The sequence below is a fragment of the Nicotiana tomentosiformis genome, chromosome 2, assembly GCF_000390325.3.
Source record: "Nicotiana tomentosiformis chromosome 2, ASM39032v3, whole genome shotgun sequence".
In the NCBI taxonomy this organism is placed as follows: domain Eukaryota; kingdom Viridiplantae; phylum Streptophyta; class Magnoliopsida; order Solanales; family Solanaceae; genus Nicotiana; species Nicotiana tomentosiformis.
The window spans coordinates 24,445,731-24,463,287 of NC_090813.1; the positions used below are offsets into that span (position 1 = coordinate 24,445,731).

The window sequence follows — 17,557 nt, forward strand, 5'->3', positions numbered from 1 at the left end:
CAACATCGAAATCATGAATCGCACACCGATTCGAGCTTAATGAACTTTAGAACTTCAAACTTCTACATTTGATGCTGAAACCTATCAAATCACGTTTGATTGACTTCAAATTTTGCACACAAATCACATTCGACATTACGGGCCTACTCCAACTTCTGGAATCAGAATCCGACCCCTATATCAAAAAGTCCACTCCCGGCCAAACTTCTCATAAACCTTCAGATTTCTAACTTCCGCCAAATGACCTCAAAATGACCTACGGATCTCCGAATCCACTTCCGGACACACTTCCAATACCAGAATCACCATACATAGCTATTCCCAGACTCAGAATCCCAAACGGACATCGATTACATTGAAATACACTTCAACCCAAATTTATGAAATTCTTCCAAAAGGCCAACCTTCCACAATAGGCACCGAAACTCTCCCGTGTTGTCCAAAACCCAATCCGGACATACGCCCAAGTCCAAAATCATCATACGAACCTATCGGAACATTCAAATCCTGATTCCAATGTTGTTTACTCAAAAATCACACCTTAGTCAATTCCTCCAACTTAAAGCTTCCGAAATTAGAATTTTCTTTCCAAATCAACTCCGAACTTCCCGAAATCAAATTCCGACCATGCGTACAAGTCATAATACCCGAAGTAAAGTTGCTCATGGCCTCAAACTACTGAACGATGTGTTAGATATCAAAATGACCGGTCGGGTCGTTACATGACCGCTTCAACTGTGAATCTAGTGTCAGAAAACCCCCAGTGACAGCTAATAACTTTGAAATAAGGACTGGCCTTGTAATGACCCGGCCGGTCGTTTTGAGAATTTAAGTTATGTTCGGCAGCACAAGGCCCTGAGCAGCTTTGTATTATGTGTATTGACTTGCGTGCGTGGTTGAATTCAGTTGCCGGATGATTCGGAGTGATTTGGGACACTTAGTCCCTAAAATAGAAGCTTAAGTCTTAGGATTTAGACTATAATTGGAACTGTGTGAAGACGACTATGGAATGGAGTTCCGAAAGTTCTGTTAGCTCCGTTGGGTGATTTTGGACTTAGGATCATGTCCGGACGATGAATTTGAGGTTTGTAGCTGATTTAGGCTTGAAATGGCAAAAATCAAATTTTCGGAGATTTTGACCGGAAGTGGACTTATGATATCGGGGTCGGAATGTTATTCTGAGAGTTGGAATAACTCCATTATGTTATTTGGGACTTGCCTGCAAAATTTGACATCATTCCGAGTTGTTTTGATAGGTTTCGGCATCGGTTGTAGAGATTTGAAGTTTCAAGTTCATTAAATTTGAATTGGAGGGTGATTCGTGTTTTTAGCATTGTTTGATGTTATTTGAGGGCTCGACTAAGTCCGTATGGTGAGGTCCCGGAGGCCTCGGGTGTGTTTTGAATGCTTAACGGATTGAGATTTGGACTTGTGTAGTTGTTGAAGCTTTCAAGCTTCTGGTGTAATCGCACCTGCGGTGGGATGGCCGTAGGTGCGGACTTGCACATGCGGAAGGAGAAGCGCATGTGCGGTTTGGTCAAGCTTGGTCTGTGGGCACAAGTGCGAGATTGGCCCACAGAAGCGGAGCCGCATCTGCGGAAGATGGAGCGCAGAAGCGGACAGGGCCTGGAGCGTGAGGATCGCAGAAGCGGAAGATATCCACAGGAACAGGCGCGCAGGTGCAGCCCCTTGCTCGCAGATGCGGACCAGCCTCCTTAAGTCATTTCTGCACTTGCGAGGGTAATTCTGCAGGTGCGACTGGTGGTCCACAGATGCGGTAATGCCTGGGAAGAACCCTTTTAAGCGAGGCTTCGAGATATTTGGCCATTTTCTTCATTTTTGAACTCGGGTTGGCGATTTCTTGAGAGCATTTTCGAGGGATTTTGTGAGGTAAGTTCCTTGTGCTTATTTTTTATCAATAATCTTGCTTCCCCAATTATTTTTCCACCTAGCTAGTGTGTATTTAAGGTGGAATTTGGGAGTTTGAGGCTAGGAATTTGAAGAGTTTGATTTTGGGTTTTGAGTGGCCATTTGAGGTCGGATTTTGATAAATTTGGTATGGTTGGACTCGTGAGTGAATGGGCTTTCAGATTTTATGATTTTTTCCTGATTCTGAGACGTGGACCCGGGTCGACGTTTTAGGACGGATTTCGAAATGTTTGTTAAAGTCTTAATTTCATTAATTAGATTAGTCTATTGTAGTTGTATTTATGATATGTAATTATTTTTGGCTAGATTTGGTCCATTCGGATTTGGATAATCGAGAAAAAGGCATTGTTACCGATTGATTGAGCTTTGTTCGAGGTAAGTATCTTGCCTAACTTCGTGTGGGGGAACTACCCATTAGGATTTGAGTCTCTATGCTAATTGTAGTCCGTGTACGCGAGGTGACGGGTACGTGCTCGGACTTATTTGTGGAAAGTTGGCCTTTTAGGGTTCTTAGGTTCTTGTATTTTACTGAATATGTAGTTATTTTGTTATGAATACATTTCTTAATTACTGGTTTCACCTCTACCTGCTTTAATTAGAGTTAATTGCTTCATGATCCACTTTTGTTGTTTATTTGATTCATCTGTGCTTTAACTAAAATTGTTATCTCTTCTATTGTCATGTTATCTTTCCCCTGACTGCTTATCTTTATTTGTAGTTATAATTATCTCTTCTGTAATTGTTCATCCTTAATTGAGACTATGATTATCTTTCTGTTGCTTATCCTTAATTGAATTTTTTAGTTTCTCTTTCGTAATTGCCCGACCTTAAAATAAGTTTAGATATCATATATCTTAGTTGACTTGTCCTTATTTGGAATCATTCGACTTGTGTTAGCTCCCTTGTTGTTAAACTGTACATTGCGGGCCGTTGTTACATATTACTTCCTTTCTTATTGAGTTGTTCTTATTATGACTAGCATTCTCTATTGTGGCCACTCCTTGTGAATTTATTTCCTCTGTTCCCTTGAGTTCTAGAATTTCTGAGTTCATTTATTTGTCGCACCCTTGTATTAGTGTTATTGTTGTTGTTGTACTTGTTGTTCTTGCATATTTACTTTGGGACTACGAGGCGGTACCTCGGGAGATTCTCATGTCTTGCATATTTACTTTTGGGACTACGAGGTGGTACCTCGGGAGATCCCATGTTGAGCATTCACTTTTGGGGCTACGAGACGGTATCTCGGAAGTGCCCTTTGTTGACATCTCTTTGTTATTGAGTTGCACGAGGTTTCTGTCGTGCTATTGTTACTATTGATATTTGCACATGCAGCATGACAAGGCAGGATATATATATATATATATATATATATATATATGTGGCTTGCGCATGTGGCGAGACAAGGTGGGAACATTATTATGCACATGTGGCGAGACAAGGCGGGCATTTACTTTACTATTGCACACGTGGCGAGACAAGGTTGCCTATGTCAGGGATTGATTTGTGATGATTTGTGATGGTCTGGGGGCATTCTTGTTATTGATATTTGGTGTAGTGGTACACTTATCTGTGTGAGATTTATCTTGTGAAAGTTGTGAGAAAACATTCTACGTATTGTCCGTTCTTTTCCTTATGCTCGCTAGCTGGTATGAACTACGTTAGGACACTTGCACAAGCATACACGAAGTTAAGCACTCTTATCAGATAAGAGGTTTTCTTGATATTGTTGAGTATAAATGCACACCCTTGCTTACTTGCCATCTATGTGATAATGGCTCTATTTGGCACGCGAGTCGTCAGTGCGGTTATGAGGTATAATGAGGGCATAGGATGCCAAGTGTTAGGGTTCAGGTATAGAGACCCGTGAGTTCTGATTTGTCTGAGGTTCGGTACCTCGTGGAGTTTGTTGACTAAAACCTAATGTGAAAGCAGTCGTTGTTGCTGAGTTATTATTTGTTCTTGTTGTATCTGTGATTTCGAATTTGGGTTGTGTTTACGTTTACCCCTTATGTGTCATTATTATGGTATTCCGCTGATACTTGTTGTTGTCCTTTCCTATTGAAATTACTGTATTATTAGTCATATCGCGTAGTCTTTATGTAGATATTATACTCTGTTGTTTCAATTATTATACTTTGTTCAGGTTATTTAGTCCAGTAGGTGTCTTGATTGTTCCTCGTCACTACTCCACTGAGGTTAGTCTTGATACTTGCTGGGTACCATCGTGGTGTATTCATACTACACTTCTGCACATTTTTGTGCAGATCCAGATATTTCAAAGTTAGTCGATCATTAGCTAGTTGTGCGGATTGTTGCTGTGGAGACTCAAGGTAAACCTGTCGCTGCGTTCACAGGTTTCGGAGTCACCTTTTGATTTGTATTCATACTATTACTTTATTTCAAACAGTTGTATTTACAAGAATTGTAGCAAACTCTGTAGAGCTTATGACTTGTACTACCGGTTTTGGGAATTGTAAATTTTATAGAGATTTCTATTTCAAAAGTTGTTAGATGTTATTTATTATTGTTGTTATTCAGTAAATATTAGGCTTACCTAGTCCCTAAGACTAGGTGCCATCATGATACCCAACGAAGGGGAAATTGGGTCGTGACAGGCCTAATTCAAACGATTCAACAGTCTTGCATCTTCACTGGAGACACAAGTCAAGATCCACACAATCATTTAATTGAATTTTTGGAACTTGTTGAAACAGCTAAGTATAATGGAGTACCTCCTGAAGCTATCAAGTTAAGGCTATTTCCTTTTTCTTTAAAAGGAGATGCCAAGACTTGGTTGCAAAGTTTGCCACAAGGTTCCATTACCACATGGGACCAAATGACTCAGAAATGTTTAAACAAATATCTTTCCCCTGCTAAAACCACAAAGTTAAGACAGGAAATATCTAATTTCTTGCAAACTGACACTGAGTCAGTTTATCAAGCTTGGGAAATATTAAAAGCAATATTAAGACAATGTCCATACCATGGCATTCCTGAACACATACAACTGTATATTTTTTATCACACGTTAAAAATATTATTGAACGAGAGGTTTTGTAATGGAAAATACCACGGAGGAAGCATTGCAATTGTTGAACGAGATTTATGAGAATGTCATCCAATGGCCATCTGAGCATGTAATCATCAAGAAGGTTGTTACGGTAAATCAGGTTGATGCTTTAAATACACTAACACAACAAATTATTTCTTTGGCACAAAAGTTTGAATCTTTTCAGGTGAATACACAACAACCAAGCCAATATGAGGCTTGTAACATGTTTGGAGGAAACCATCTGAACCATGAATGCCAAGCAAACAATCATAATCACGAACAGGTCCATTATGTCGGTTATAAATCGTACCCTTTTGGGAGTCCAATGGCACAAAAGCATCCAGGATTTCAATGGAGCCATCCAAATGGTGCAGAGAACTCTCAAAGCTTCCAAAAGCAACAAGTGCAAGATCCATCGGGATACCAGAATCAGAACCGTTGGCAACCAAACTATAGACCTTATCAACAAGAAGGTCCATATCAGCAAAGGCGTCAACAAGCTCATTCAAGTCTTGATGACCTTTTGTATAAGTATATTAAGGTCACTGATGAAAAGATGGAAAGCCAGGGTACAGCCCTCAAAAATCTGGAAATTCAATTAAGCCAACTAGCAACTCTTGTGTCAGAAAAGATTCAAGGTCCCTTGCCAAGCAATACAGAGAAAATTCCAAAGGAGCACCTTAGGGCCATCACCTTACGGTCAGGTGAGGAGCTTGATGAACCCTATGCAGACCAGTCAGAACAACATGTAAACAATGATAAGAATGTTGAAATACCCTCTGAACTATCTAATGAGAAAGAAGTCAAGAAAAAAGAAGAAAACAATATTGAAAAATTGACTCCTTTCCATGTGACAATTCCTTTTCCACAAAAACTAAAAAGAGAAAATCTTGATAATCAATTTTCAATGTTTTTAGAGATTTTAAAATAGATTCACATCAATATTCCTTTCACTGATGCTTTGTTACAAATGCCTTCTTATGCCAAATTCCTAAAAGAAATTTTATCAAGTAAAAGGAAATTGGAAGAAGTTTATGTGGTGATGCTTACTGAAAAATGCAATGTTATACTTCAAAATAAGCTTCCACAAAAACTTGGCGATCCAGATAGTTTTACAATTCCATGCACTTTGGGAGGAGTATATTTTGAAAAAGCATTTTATGATTATGGAGCATCAATTAACTTGATGCCATTTTCTATCTTTAGAAAATTAAATCTTGGTGAAATGAAAGACATAGGTGTTTCTCTTCAGTTTGCAGATCAAAGTACTAAGAAACCTAAGGGAATAATTGAAAATATGCTCGTAAGAGTAGATAAGTTTGTTTTCCCTGTAGATTTTATAGTACTTGAAATGAAGGAATGTCCTGATGAACCAATTATTTTAGGTAGACCATTTCTATCCACGGGTAGAGCAATCATAGATGTCCATCAAGGACAACTAATTTTGAGAGTTGATGAAGAAAGAGTCATTTTTTATATGCAAAAGATATTAAGATTTTCAGGAGATGAGACATCATCTTCGTGTTTTTCGATTGACATTCTTAATTGTCTTACAGATGAATTCAAAGATGATAAATTAATTCCAGACTCAATGGAATGATATTTGGCCAAATCTAGAATCATACAAGACGATGATCTTATCATCAGAAGAGAAGCCAAAATACTAGAAAAGGATTCTGACGATGTGGAGATGCAACCAGAACAAGTTCAACAAAATATTGAACTCAAAGTTCTCCCATCTCATTTAAAATATGTTTATCTTGAGGAAGAATTATTTCCAGTAATTATTTCATCTTGTCTTACTGCATGACAAGAAGAAAAACTAATTGAAGTGTTGAAAGCACATAAAGGAGCCTTGGGGTAGAATATAGAAGATATCAAAGGGATTAATCCAGTTGTTTGTACGCACATAATTCTCATGGAAGATAGCTACAAACCAATAGTCCAGCCCCAAAGGAGATTGAATCCAACAATGCTAGAAGTAGTAAAAAAAGGAGATTGTAAAGCATTTGGCGGCAGGTATTATTTATCCCATTTCAGACAGCCCTTGGGTAAGCCCTGTTCAGGTAGTACCAAAGAAAGGAGGTATGACAGTTATAAAAAATGAAAGTAATGAACTCATACTTACAAGGACTGTCACATGATGGAGAGTCTGTATTGATTACAGATAGGGCTACTTATCGGGCAGATTGGGCGGTTATTTACTCTTAACGGTTTGGCTTATCGGTTATCGTCTTTTAAATGTATTAATCCGATAGCCACCCGATAAGATATCGGGCGGATTGGTATCGGTTTAGCTCTTATCAGGCGGTTTATCGGATTATTTGTTGACTGTTGTGACTCAAAATAAAATTCCTATGCTCAGCAGACTACATTCCAGTCTATAGAATATGGCACCTAAGAAGAGAGCTAAATAGAAGAAATATAGAGCTACATTCCAGCGTATTTCCCAGTAGAATCATCTCTGGGGATGAGCCTATTAACAACTTATAACTATCAGAAGAAATAGAAGAGAACACTGGGTATAACACATGACATCAAAATTATCTAATAGTAACTAACTGGAATAGTAAATTATAACTAAATGTCTAATAGTAAATTAGTAATAGATAGAGTACTGGAAGTGGAAGAAGGGTTTTTGATTATTTAATATATATATATATATATATATATATATATATATATATATATATATATTCTCTTAATGGGTTAACGGATTATCCGTTAAGAAAATTGAATAATCCGCCCCCAAACAGATAAGCCGTTAATAAAAAATATTTCAATCCATTCCCCATCCGTTAAACCGATACCAATAAGCCATTAAACTTCGGTTTCGGTTCGGTTTTCGGTTTCGATTCAGTTTTGAACACCCCTAATTACAGACATCGCAATTATGCTTCAGAAAAGATCGTTTTCCTTTACCATTTATTGATCAAATGTTAGAAAGAATTGCAGGATATGGTTTTTACTGTTTTCTTGATGGCTATTCAGGGTATAACCACCTTAAGAGTTTGAAGAGACAAACTTAATTCTTAATTGGAAAAAATATCATTTTATGGTTACTATAATGACCTGATCGGTCGTTTTGAGCCCTAGCATGTCGTTCGGCAATTTGAGGCCATGAGTAGCTTCACTTCAGGTATCATGACTTATACGTGTGGTCGGAATTAAATTTCGGAAAGTTCGGAGTTGATTTGGAGAGAAAATTCTAATTCCGGAAGCTTTAAGTTAGAAGAATTGGATAAGGTTTGATTTTTGAGTAAACGATCTCGGAATCAGGATTGGAAGGTTCCAACAGGTTCGCATGATGATTTTAGACTTGCGCGTATATCCGGATCGGGTTTTGGATGACCCAGGAGCATTTCGGCACCTATTGTGGAAAGTTGATATTTTGGAAGGATTTCATAAATTAGGTTGAAGTGTATTTTAATGTTATCGATTTCTGTTTGGGATTCTGAGTCTGGGAATAGCTTCACATGGTGATCCTGGTCTTAGGAACACGTCCGGATGTGGATTTGAAGGTCCGTAGGTCATTTCGGGGTCATTTGGCGAAAGTTAGAAATTTAAAGGGTTTTTGAGAAGTTTGACCGGGAGTGGACTTTTTGATATCGGGGTTGGGTTCCGATTCAGGAAGTTGGGTTTTTGAGAAGTTTAACCGGGAGTGGACTTTTTTATATCGAGGTCGGATTCTGATTTAGGAAGTTGGAGTAGGTCCGTAATGTCGAATGTGATTTGTGTGCAAATTTTGAGGTCAATCGGACATGATTTGATAGGTTTCGGCATCGAATGTAGATGTTTGAAATTCTAAAGTTCATTAAGTTTGAATTGGAGGGTGATTCATAGTTTTGATGTTATTTGGCGTGATTTGAGGCCTCGACTAAGTTTGTAATGTGTTTTGGGATGTGTTGGTATATTTGGTTGAGGTTCCGAGGGCCTCGGGGGGATTTCGGATGGTTAACGGATCGAGTTTGGACTTGGAAGGAAAGCTGAAGCACCTGTCTTCTGGTGTAACCGCACCGGCGAGGTTTTGGCCGCAGGTGCGGGGCCACAGAAGCGACCAAGAGGGTCGCAGAAGCAGTTCTGGCTGGGAAAGGCTGGGACTGCAGATGAGGTCGAGTTCTGCAGAAGCGGGACCGCACCTGGGCATGTGGAGCCATAGAAGCGCGTATGGGGCCGCAGATGTGGAATTGAGGGGCCGGAAGAAGGACCGCAGAAGCGGTCGAGTGACTGCAGGTGCGAGAGATCGCTGGGCAGTGTGTCTTTTAAGAATGAGATTTGGCCCATTTTCTTTCATTCTCTCTTGGTTTGGGCGATTCTTGGAGAGGTTCAAGTGGAGGTTTTTATCATCAATGGCAAGGTAAGTTATCCCCACCTATTTTGAGTTAAATACATGGTTTTTATATGGATTCAAGCATGGAAATTGGTAGAAATTGTGGGATTTTTGGTAGAAAACCTAGAATTAGTATTTTTGGATGTTGACCACGAATTTGGGCATGAAATTGAGAATAAATTATATATTTGTGTTCATGAGGTTATGGGTATCTTCAAAAATTTTCGGAATCCGGGCACATGGGTCCGAGGGTGATTTTATCGACTTTTCGAGCGGAGTTGGGAATTTGTCTAAATTGATTTGTTATGAGTTTTAGAGTATATTCTTATTGGTTTGCACATTGTTTGACTAGTTTTGGAGCGAGGGGCACCAGTTTGAGGTGTTAGAGCGGCGTTGGAGCCGGTTACAGAACTTCGGAGCGAGGTAAGTCTCCTGTCTAACTCTGTGAGCGGAAAATTACCCCTAGGTGATATATTTAATATGTGTAACTTGTTGCGGGGACTACATACGCACGAGGTGACGAGAGTTCGTACGTAGTTAGATTCATATTATTGTCCGGGTAGACTTAGGTTTATATCATGTTGTACTTGTACTATAGGGATTATCTTTGCTCGTCTAATTCTTTTATTCTGCATTATGATTTGAGACTAGACATGCGTAGAGTGATGGACTTGCTATTGTAGAGTTTTCGTGAGTTTTATAATTTTCCACGGAATAATGGTGTTCCTCTTACGGATTTCTCGCGCGTTATGCATTGTCATCAAATAATTTTCCTTAAAAATTATAACTCACATGTTCGTTTGTGAGTGGGGGTCAAGGACCCGTTTAAACTTCTTATTCTAATGGGATCGGGTCATTCGCCTCGGCAGGATTTATGTACCACACTCTCTTGGGAGAGGGTCGTTCGCCTCGGCAGTTTAATAGATGCATCTATGGTTCGTGTCGTTCGATCCTCGGCAGTGCACAATTTAATATTTATGTTGGATCGGGCCGTACGCCTCGACATTTCTAGAAAAATATCCTCATGGAATCGTGCGTAATATTTAGCAAGAAGCCAGAGTATCTGTGAGTCTTTCCCTGATTCGAATCATAACAACCTATTTGGTGAGGTCCATTATACATACATACATATATATATATATATATATATATATTGCTAATTAAGAGCTTGAGTTTATTATAAGGAGGATAATTGTACCACAGATTTATACTTGTTTATTTCATTTATTTACTTTGCCCCATATTTGTTCACCTCCTTACTGTACCTGATATTATTGGACCACTAGTGAGTGTCGATGTCGACCCCTCGCCACTACTCCTCCGGGGTTAGGCTAGATACTTACTGGGCACACATGGATTTACGTACTCATACTACACTTGCTGCACATTTTTGTGCAGGTACTTTTATGTCTGGTGGTCCTTTAGGCACGGATGATGCGGGGACTTGCCGCGAGTTGCATTTCAAGTTACGATCCACAACCAGCAGAGTCTCCTCCAGGGTTATTTGTATTTTTTTTGGGCAGAATAGCCTAATAGACACTTGTACTTATTCACGTTTGTCATTTCGGTCCCTATAAACAATGAAGTTTCATCTAGATACTTATAGTTGTTCAAGATCGGTATTTTAAACCCCTCTTACTTCGCGTGTTCTTCAAATCTCTAACATGGACGACACATCAGTGTCCACGTCAAATGTTTTGTAACACATCATTATTAATATTTATTTTCACATTATTTTGGAAAATTTTATTTTTCTTTTTTATTCCACCACCTTCCTCCTCCCTCACAATCAAAATGAACAAAAACAATAGTGCCAAAATTGTAGAAAATTAACAAGTTCATCAAACCAACATTTAATAAGAGCAAGAGAAATTCCAATGGAGATTTTAATATTTTTCGGAACCTCAATACTTGTGGAGATTGTGGAGACCAATGACTTCTCCATAATTATCATGAATCGAACAAATATTCCTTCCTTTAGAACTTCATACGAGAAGCCGATTAGTTTGTTGATGGAGATTTGTAAAACTCATGAGATTTGGAGACCAATAACAGAAATAACCACTTTCAGAGTTTCAGTAAGGAATTTTCAAGGAATGGTTTGGGTTTTTCTTGGGGGGGGGGGGAGACGCATGAATAGGAAGAAAAAAATGAATAGGGTGGGGTGGGAGGAAGAAGAAGAAGGAACAAGGAGAATAAGGAAACAAAATGGGGGTGGGGTGGGGGGAAGAACAAGAAGGAATAAGGAGAATAAGAAAACGAAATAGGGGTGGGGTGGGGTGGGGTGAAGAAGAAGAGGAAGGAGCAGGGAGAATAAGAAAATCAGATGGGGGTGGGGTGAGGGGAAGAACAAAAAGAGACATCTCTTTTGCTTTTTTCTTCTTTTTTTTTACTAATTTTATCTTTATATTTTTTATTTTATTTTTCCTTATTATTTTAATGATTTTTTTTATTATTATTATTATTATGATTTATTGTTCAAAATGTCCATATTCAAGCTCATTGTCCGCGTGAATTACAGCCATTTTGTCCACCTCAATCGTTTTGCTGCCACATGTGCTCGGTCAATGGTCAGAGGTGTTTAAAATTCATGTTTTGATCGAGTTTAAGTGTCCGGTTGAGACTTCGTAAAGTAGAGGGACCGAGATGCCAAGACAGAACAACGACAAGTGTCTATCAGGCTATTCTTCCTTTTTCCTGTCTAATTTATATTCCGGACAGATGGTGTATTTTATTTTACCTCCTAGTTGATGCTCATGCACTTGTGACATCGGGTTTTGGGGGTACTATGAGTTGTTCAGTATTGTAGTTGGGAAAATACTATCATTTACTCTGTAAATTTTATTTCTGATTATTTAATTGAAGGAAAATTTTAATTTCAAAATACTAAAATGAATAATCGAGTTAATCAGCTATTATTGGCTTGCCTGACAGTGGTGTTAGGTGTCATCACGACCATTAATGGATTTTGGGGCGTGACAGTTACTGAGAAAATTGTTTTAGGACATAAAATCACTGCTAAAGGGATAGAAGTTGATAAGGCGAAAATTGATCTTATAGCAGGATTACCCCCTTCCACAACTATTAAAGACATTAGAAGCTTTCTATCATGCAGGTTTTTACAAACGGTTCATAAAAGACTTTTCAAAGATTTCAAAATCGTTGACTAACCTCTTTATGAAAGATATTAAGTTTGATTTTTTAGGATTGTTTGAAAGCATTTGAGACTCTTAAGGAAAAGTTATTAACTGCCCCTGTAGTCGTGTCCACTAACTGGAATCAACCTTTTGAGGCCATGTATGATGCTAGTGATACATCAGTTGGAGCTGTTTTAGGATAGAGAAAGGATAAGATCTTTTGTCCCATTTACTATGCTAGTAGAACAATGAATGAGGCTCAACTAAATTATGCCACAACAGAACAAGAGTTACTAATAGTAGTATTTGTTTTTGATAAGTTTCGATCTTATTTGATAGGAACCAAGGTCATTGTTTTTACTGATCATGCAGCTTTAAAATACCTCTTAGCAAAAAATGATGCTCGACCTAGATTGTTAAGATGTATTTTACTTCTACAAGAATTTGATCTTGAGATAAAGGACAAAAAAGGAATAGAGAATCAAATTGCTGACCATTTGTGTAGATTAGAAAAATTCCCCCCTTGAGTTTAGTGAGATAAAGGAAGAATTTCCCGATGAACACATTTTCTCAGTTAACTCAATTGTGACTCAACCACCTTGGTTTGCAGATATTGTAAACTACTTGGTTGGAAAGTGGACACCCCAAAATCTCTCTTACCAGCAAAGAAAAAAGCTTATATCTGATGCAAAGTATTATTTGTGGAATGAACCTTACTTGTTTAAACATTGTACAGATAATATCATTAGAAGATCCGTGCCTGAAGAAGAGACGAACAAAATTTTATATCACTGTCATGATGGAGCAATTGGAGGTCATTATGCAGCAAATCGAACAGCCTTTAAAGTTTTAGAAGCTGGATTTTTCTGGGCGACTCTCTTTAAATATGCCCGAGCATATGTTGTACAATGTGACAGGTGTTAGAGAACAGGTAACATCACTAAGAGAGATGAGATTCCATTGCAATCAATACATGTATGTGAAATATTTGATGTTTGAGGTCATTTTCCTTCTTCTCATTTTTTTGAATATATCATTGTGGCTGTGGATTATGTGTCAAGATGGGTGGAAACCATCCCCACAAGAAACAATGATGCTCAAACTGTGTACAATTTTCTCAAAAAACAATATTTTTACCATATTTGGCACACCACGACTCATCATTAGTGACCAAGGGTCTCATTTTATGAATAGACAATTTTCAGTTTTGCTGACAAAATATGGTGTGACTCATAAAACAAGAACGCCATATCATGATCAAACTCAAGGGCAAGTTGAAGTTTCCAACTTTGAGTTAAAAATAATTCTTGAAAAACAGTTGGAATCTCAAGAAAAGACTCGACTTTAAAATTAGATGATGTATTATGGACGTACCGAACGGAATTCAAAATGCCAATTGGAACATCCCCATATAGAATAGTCTTTGGGAAAGCTTGTCATTTGTCAGTTGGATTAGAACACAAAGCTTTTTGGGCACTAAAAGCATTAAACTTTGAATTAGCCGTTGCTGGTAAAAATAAATTTTTTCAGGTTAATGAGTTGGAAGAAATGAGGTTGGAAGCCTATGAAAATGCAAAACTTTTTAAAGAAAAAACAAAAAAATGGCATGACAATTTGATCCGACAAAAAAGTTTTAAAATTGGGGATTAAGTGCTTCTTTACAATAGTCGACTCAGGTTATTCTCAGAAAAATTAAAATCAAAATGGACATGTCCTTACAATGTAACAATTGTTACTCCATATGGAGAAATTGAAATCCAACAGAACAATGGAGGTGATAAGTTTAAGGTAAATGGTCAACGATTCAAATTGTACTTTGGAGGACATTTTGAGCAACATTCATCGGTCACTTTAATAGACTGATAAATTTCACAAGTAATAAGTCGAGCTGACGATGTTAAACTCAGAACTATAGTAACATACCCATAGCCATTGAGGGTGAAGCAATAGAGCCTTATAAGTCCAACATAAATTTGTTAATTAAATGCTTAACCAATTAATCTGGTCAATACCCTGGTTATTGTACAACTAGAGCATCTCATGAAGGCCTCTACAAAAACAGAGTCACCTACACAAGAGCAACTCCATGGTGATCGGTATTGTCACTATCCAAAATCCAACTAGTCGTGATGGCACCTAACCCAACCCGCTAGGTAAGCCAACTTTCAACTATCCAATTCCAATAATAATTATTAAAGAGATTTAAGTAAATAATTATCTTAACCTTTTACATTCCCCAAGAATTGGTAGTACAAATTATGAGCTTATAAGAATAGAATATACAAAGCGAAAATGAAATAAATACATAGTCTGTTTGAATAGTACATAAATAGAGCTTTTATAAATATAAGCTAAACCCTAAACCCTAAACCTTTCAAGAGGCAGCTACAACAGGAACGCAGGTACATCTTCAAATCCCGCAACCATCGAGCACAGCAACAACAGCAGTCAATATCTGCACGCAATATGCAGAAGTGTAGTATCAGTACAACTCACCCCATATATTGAGTAAGTAACAAACCTAGCCTTAGGTTAAAAGTAGTGACGAGCTTCTACCAAGGTCGGGTCCAAAACCACTAATCCACAACAGTTAATAACGACATAAAGCAAATAATACCAGAAGTAACTCAGAGATAAAATGCTCAGTCACATCATGATTTCAACAATAATAGTTCTTCCTTTCAAGTACATCAGTGAAAATCCAAATCTTTTGCCAAAGTTACCAAAAATGTGAATAAGTTTGAAAACAGAATTTTTTCCAAAATCGTTTCAATAATAAATAAAATATCTCATTTTCTTTCCAGATAACCAGTGTAAAATAAATGCATCACTATGCCCATCTGTCAACATGTGTGAGAAATCATGAATAATGTGATACCGTACAGTATGAGAAAAACACATCTCTATGCATATATGTCATGTGTGTATGTCAATCCAATGTATCTCAGAGATTGTACTCATGTACTCACACTCTCAGAGTACTCAATTTCACTGTCTTTCATTCTCTCTCACTATGCTCAGCACACTCAATCACTCAACGCTATACAATACTTGTTGCGGCGTGCAGCCCGATCCCTGTTTATAATCGACTGCGCTCACTAGGGGTGTGTACAAACTCATGAGGGGCTCCTACAGCCCAAGCGCTATAAGCACGGACAACTCACGTGCTATAATATCATATCTGGATCCGCACGGACAACTCACATGCTGTACGGACAACTCACGTGCTATAATAATATCTGAATCCGCACGGTCAACTCATGTGCTATAATAATATCTGGATCCGCACAACCATCTCACGTGTTGTATGGCCAACTCACGTGCAATAGTATAATATATAGATCTGCACGGCCAACTCACGTGCAATAGTATAATATATATATATAAAGCCAACATGGCCTGCTGCGGCGTGCAGCCCGATCCCAAAAAATATCCTCACAATCAGGCCCTCGGCCTCCCTCAGTCATCAATATCTCCAGTCTCTCTTTCATGAGCTCACAATATCATGAGAATAGCCCAAAATGATGATATGATGTATCAATAAATAACAACAGAGACTGAGATATGATATGCAATGAAATGAATACGATTGAGTATGAATTTTCAATTTAAAATAAATATTTCACAACAATATGACCTCTGTGGGTCCCAATAATACTGGCACATAGCCTCAACATGATTTTAAATATGATTTTCAGCTCAATTTCTTTAACTCATAAAATCGTATGGAAAATGCCAAGATCATTTAACTACAAAATTCCACAGAAATAATTATGTCACAATTTCTATAGTGCACGCCCACACGTCCGTCACCTAGCATGTGCGTCACCTCCCAACAATTTACGAAATACATATATTCAGGGTTCATACCCTCAACTCCAAGATTAGAAGAGTTACTTACCTCGAACAAGCCGAATCCAATGTCGAGCAAGCTAAACAATGCTCAAGAAATTCCATTCTGTGCATAACAACTTTCGAATGGCTCGAATCTAATGACAATTAATTTGATTCAGTCAACCCAAATTATAGGAATTTATTCCATATCAAAATATTAAATTTTCCACAAAATCCGAAATTACACTCAAAAATCGCTCGTAGGGCCCACGTCTTGGAACCCGACAAAAGTTATAAAATATTAACGCACATCCAACCATGAGTCCAACCATACAAATTTCATCAAATTCCGACATCAACTCTACCCTCAAATCTTCAATTGAAGTCTTTGAAGATTTCTACAATTTTCAACTCATTCTTTACCCATTTGAACTCAACACTCTTTCCATAAACCTTACTGATACGTATAAATAATACTATTACACCCAAAAATCATACTCTTAATTACCCATCATTATCCAAACTCGAAATTGAAGATTAGGGATTAGAACCTTACCTCTTTGATGAAGAACTTGAGAGATTTCTTGTTGGATTTCAAGGCTTAGACAAGAATTTGATGAACAAGACACTTCATCTACTTCCTCTCTCTAGAACACTCTCACTTCTCTCTAAAATTATCAGATAATTGCCCCAAAATAAGCCCCAAAACCTATTTATCAAAATGGGATCGGGTTATGAAAATAGAAAAATTAACCATCCGAAAGCAGGTCTGCGGTCGCATAATGGACCGCAGAATGGGTATGCGGGCCGCAAAATCGTCGCTCAAAACTGGGCTCTTCTGGTCCATTCTACGATTAGTTTTGCGGTCGCAGAGGCAGTTTTGCGATCGCATAATTGGTCGCAGAATTATATTTTTCCAGCCTTTGGTAATTTGGTCATAACTTTTTGTAGGAATGTCCAAATGACGATTGAAGAGTTAGAAACTAGACTTAAGGATCTTTCATTGGATAGGTAATACACACAAAAAAGCATTTCATATTAAGGGTGGCAAGTGGGCCGGTCCAGGCCCGGGACCGGGGGCCAAACAGGCCAGGACCGTTTGGCCCGGTTTTAGCGGGCCTGGTCCGGTCTCGTGGGTCGGTTCTATGATTTGGGCCCGTCAGGCCCAATACCATTTGGCCCGCCAAGGCCTAGGACCGGCCCGGTCCCTTAGCGGGCCAAACGGTCCCAACGGCTATAAAATAGCCATTTAACCCCCTCCCTCCCCCCCCAACT

General features: G+C 38.3%; 1 protein-coding gene and 1 non-coding gene across 2 annotated transcripts; one reads left to right on the forward strand and one right to left on the reverse strand.

Moving 5' to 3' along the window:
* Nucleotides 1–4,813: 4,813 nt before the first annotated feature.
* Nucleotides 4,814–4,920, reverse strand: LOC117275398 (small nucleolar RNA R71). The gene has a single exon (XR_004505565.1). It is a non-coding gene; the product is annotated as a small nucleolar RNA R71 (small nucleolar RNA).
* Nucleotides 4,921–5,951: 1,031 nt separating this feature from the next.
* LOC138904492 (uncharacterized) lies at nt 5,952–6,581 on the forward strand. Its single transcript, XM_070192991.1, has one exon. The coding sequence runs from the start codon at nt 5,952–5,954 to the stop codon at nt 6,579–6,581; it is 630 nt and encodes a 209-aa protein (XP_070049092.1).
* The last annotated feature ends 10,976 nt before the right edge of the window (nt 6,582–17,557 follow it).

Excerpts from the sequence above, each read along its gene's own strand:
- LOC138904492 (XM_070192991.1), top strand. The coding sequence starts at position 5,952 with ATGCCTTCTTATGCCAAATTCCTAAAAGAAATTTTATCAAGTAAAAGG.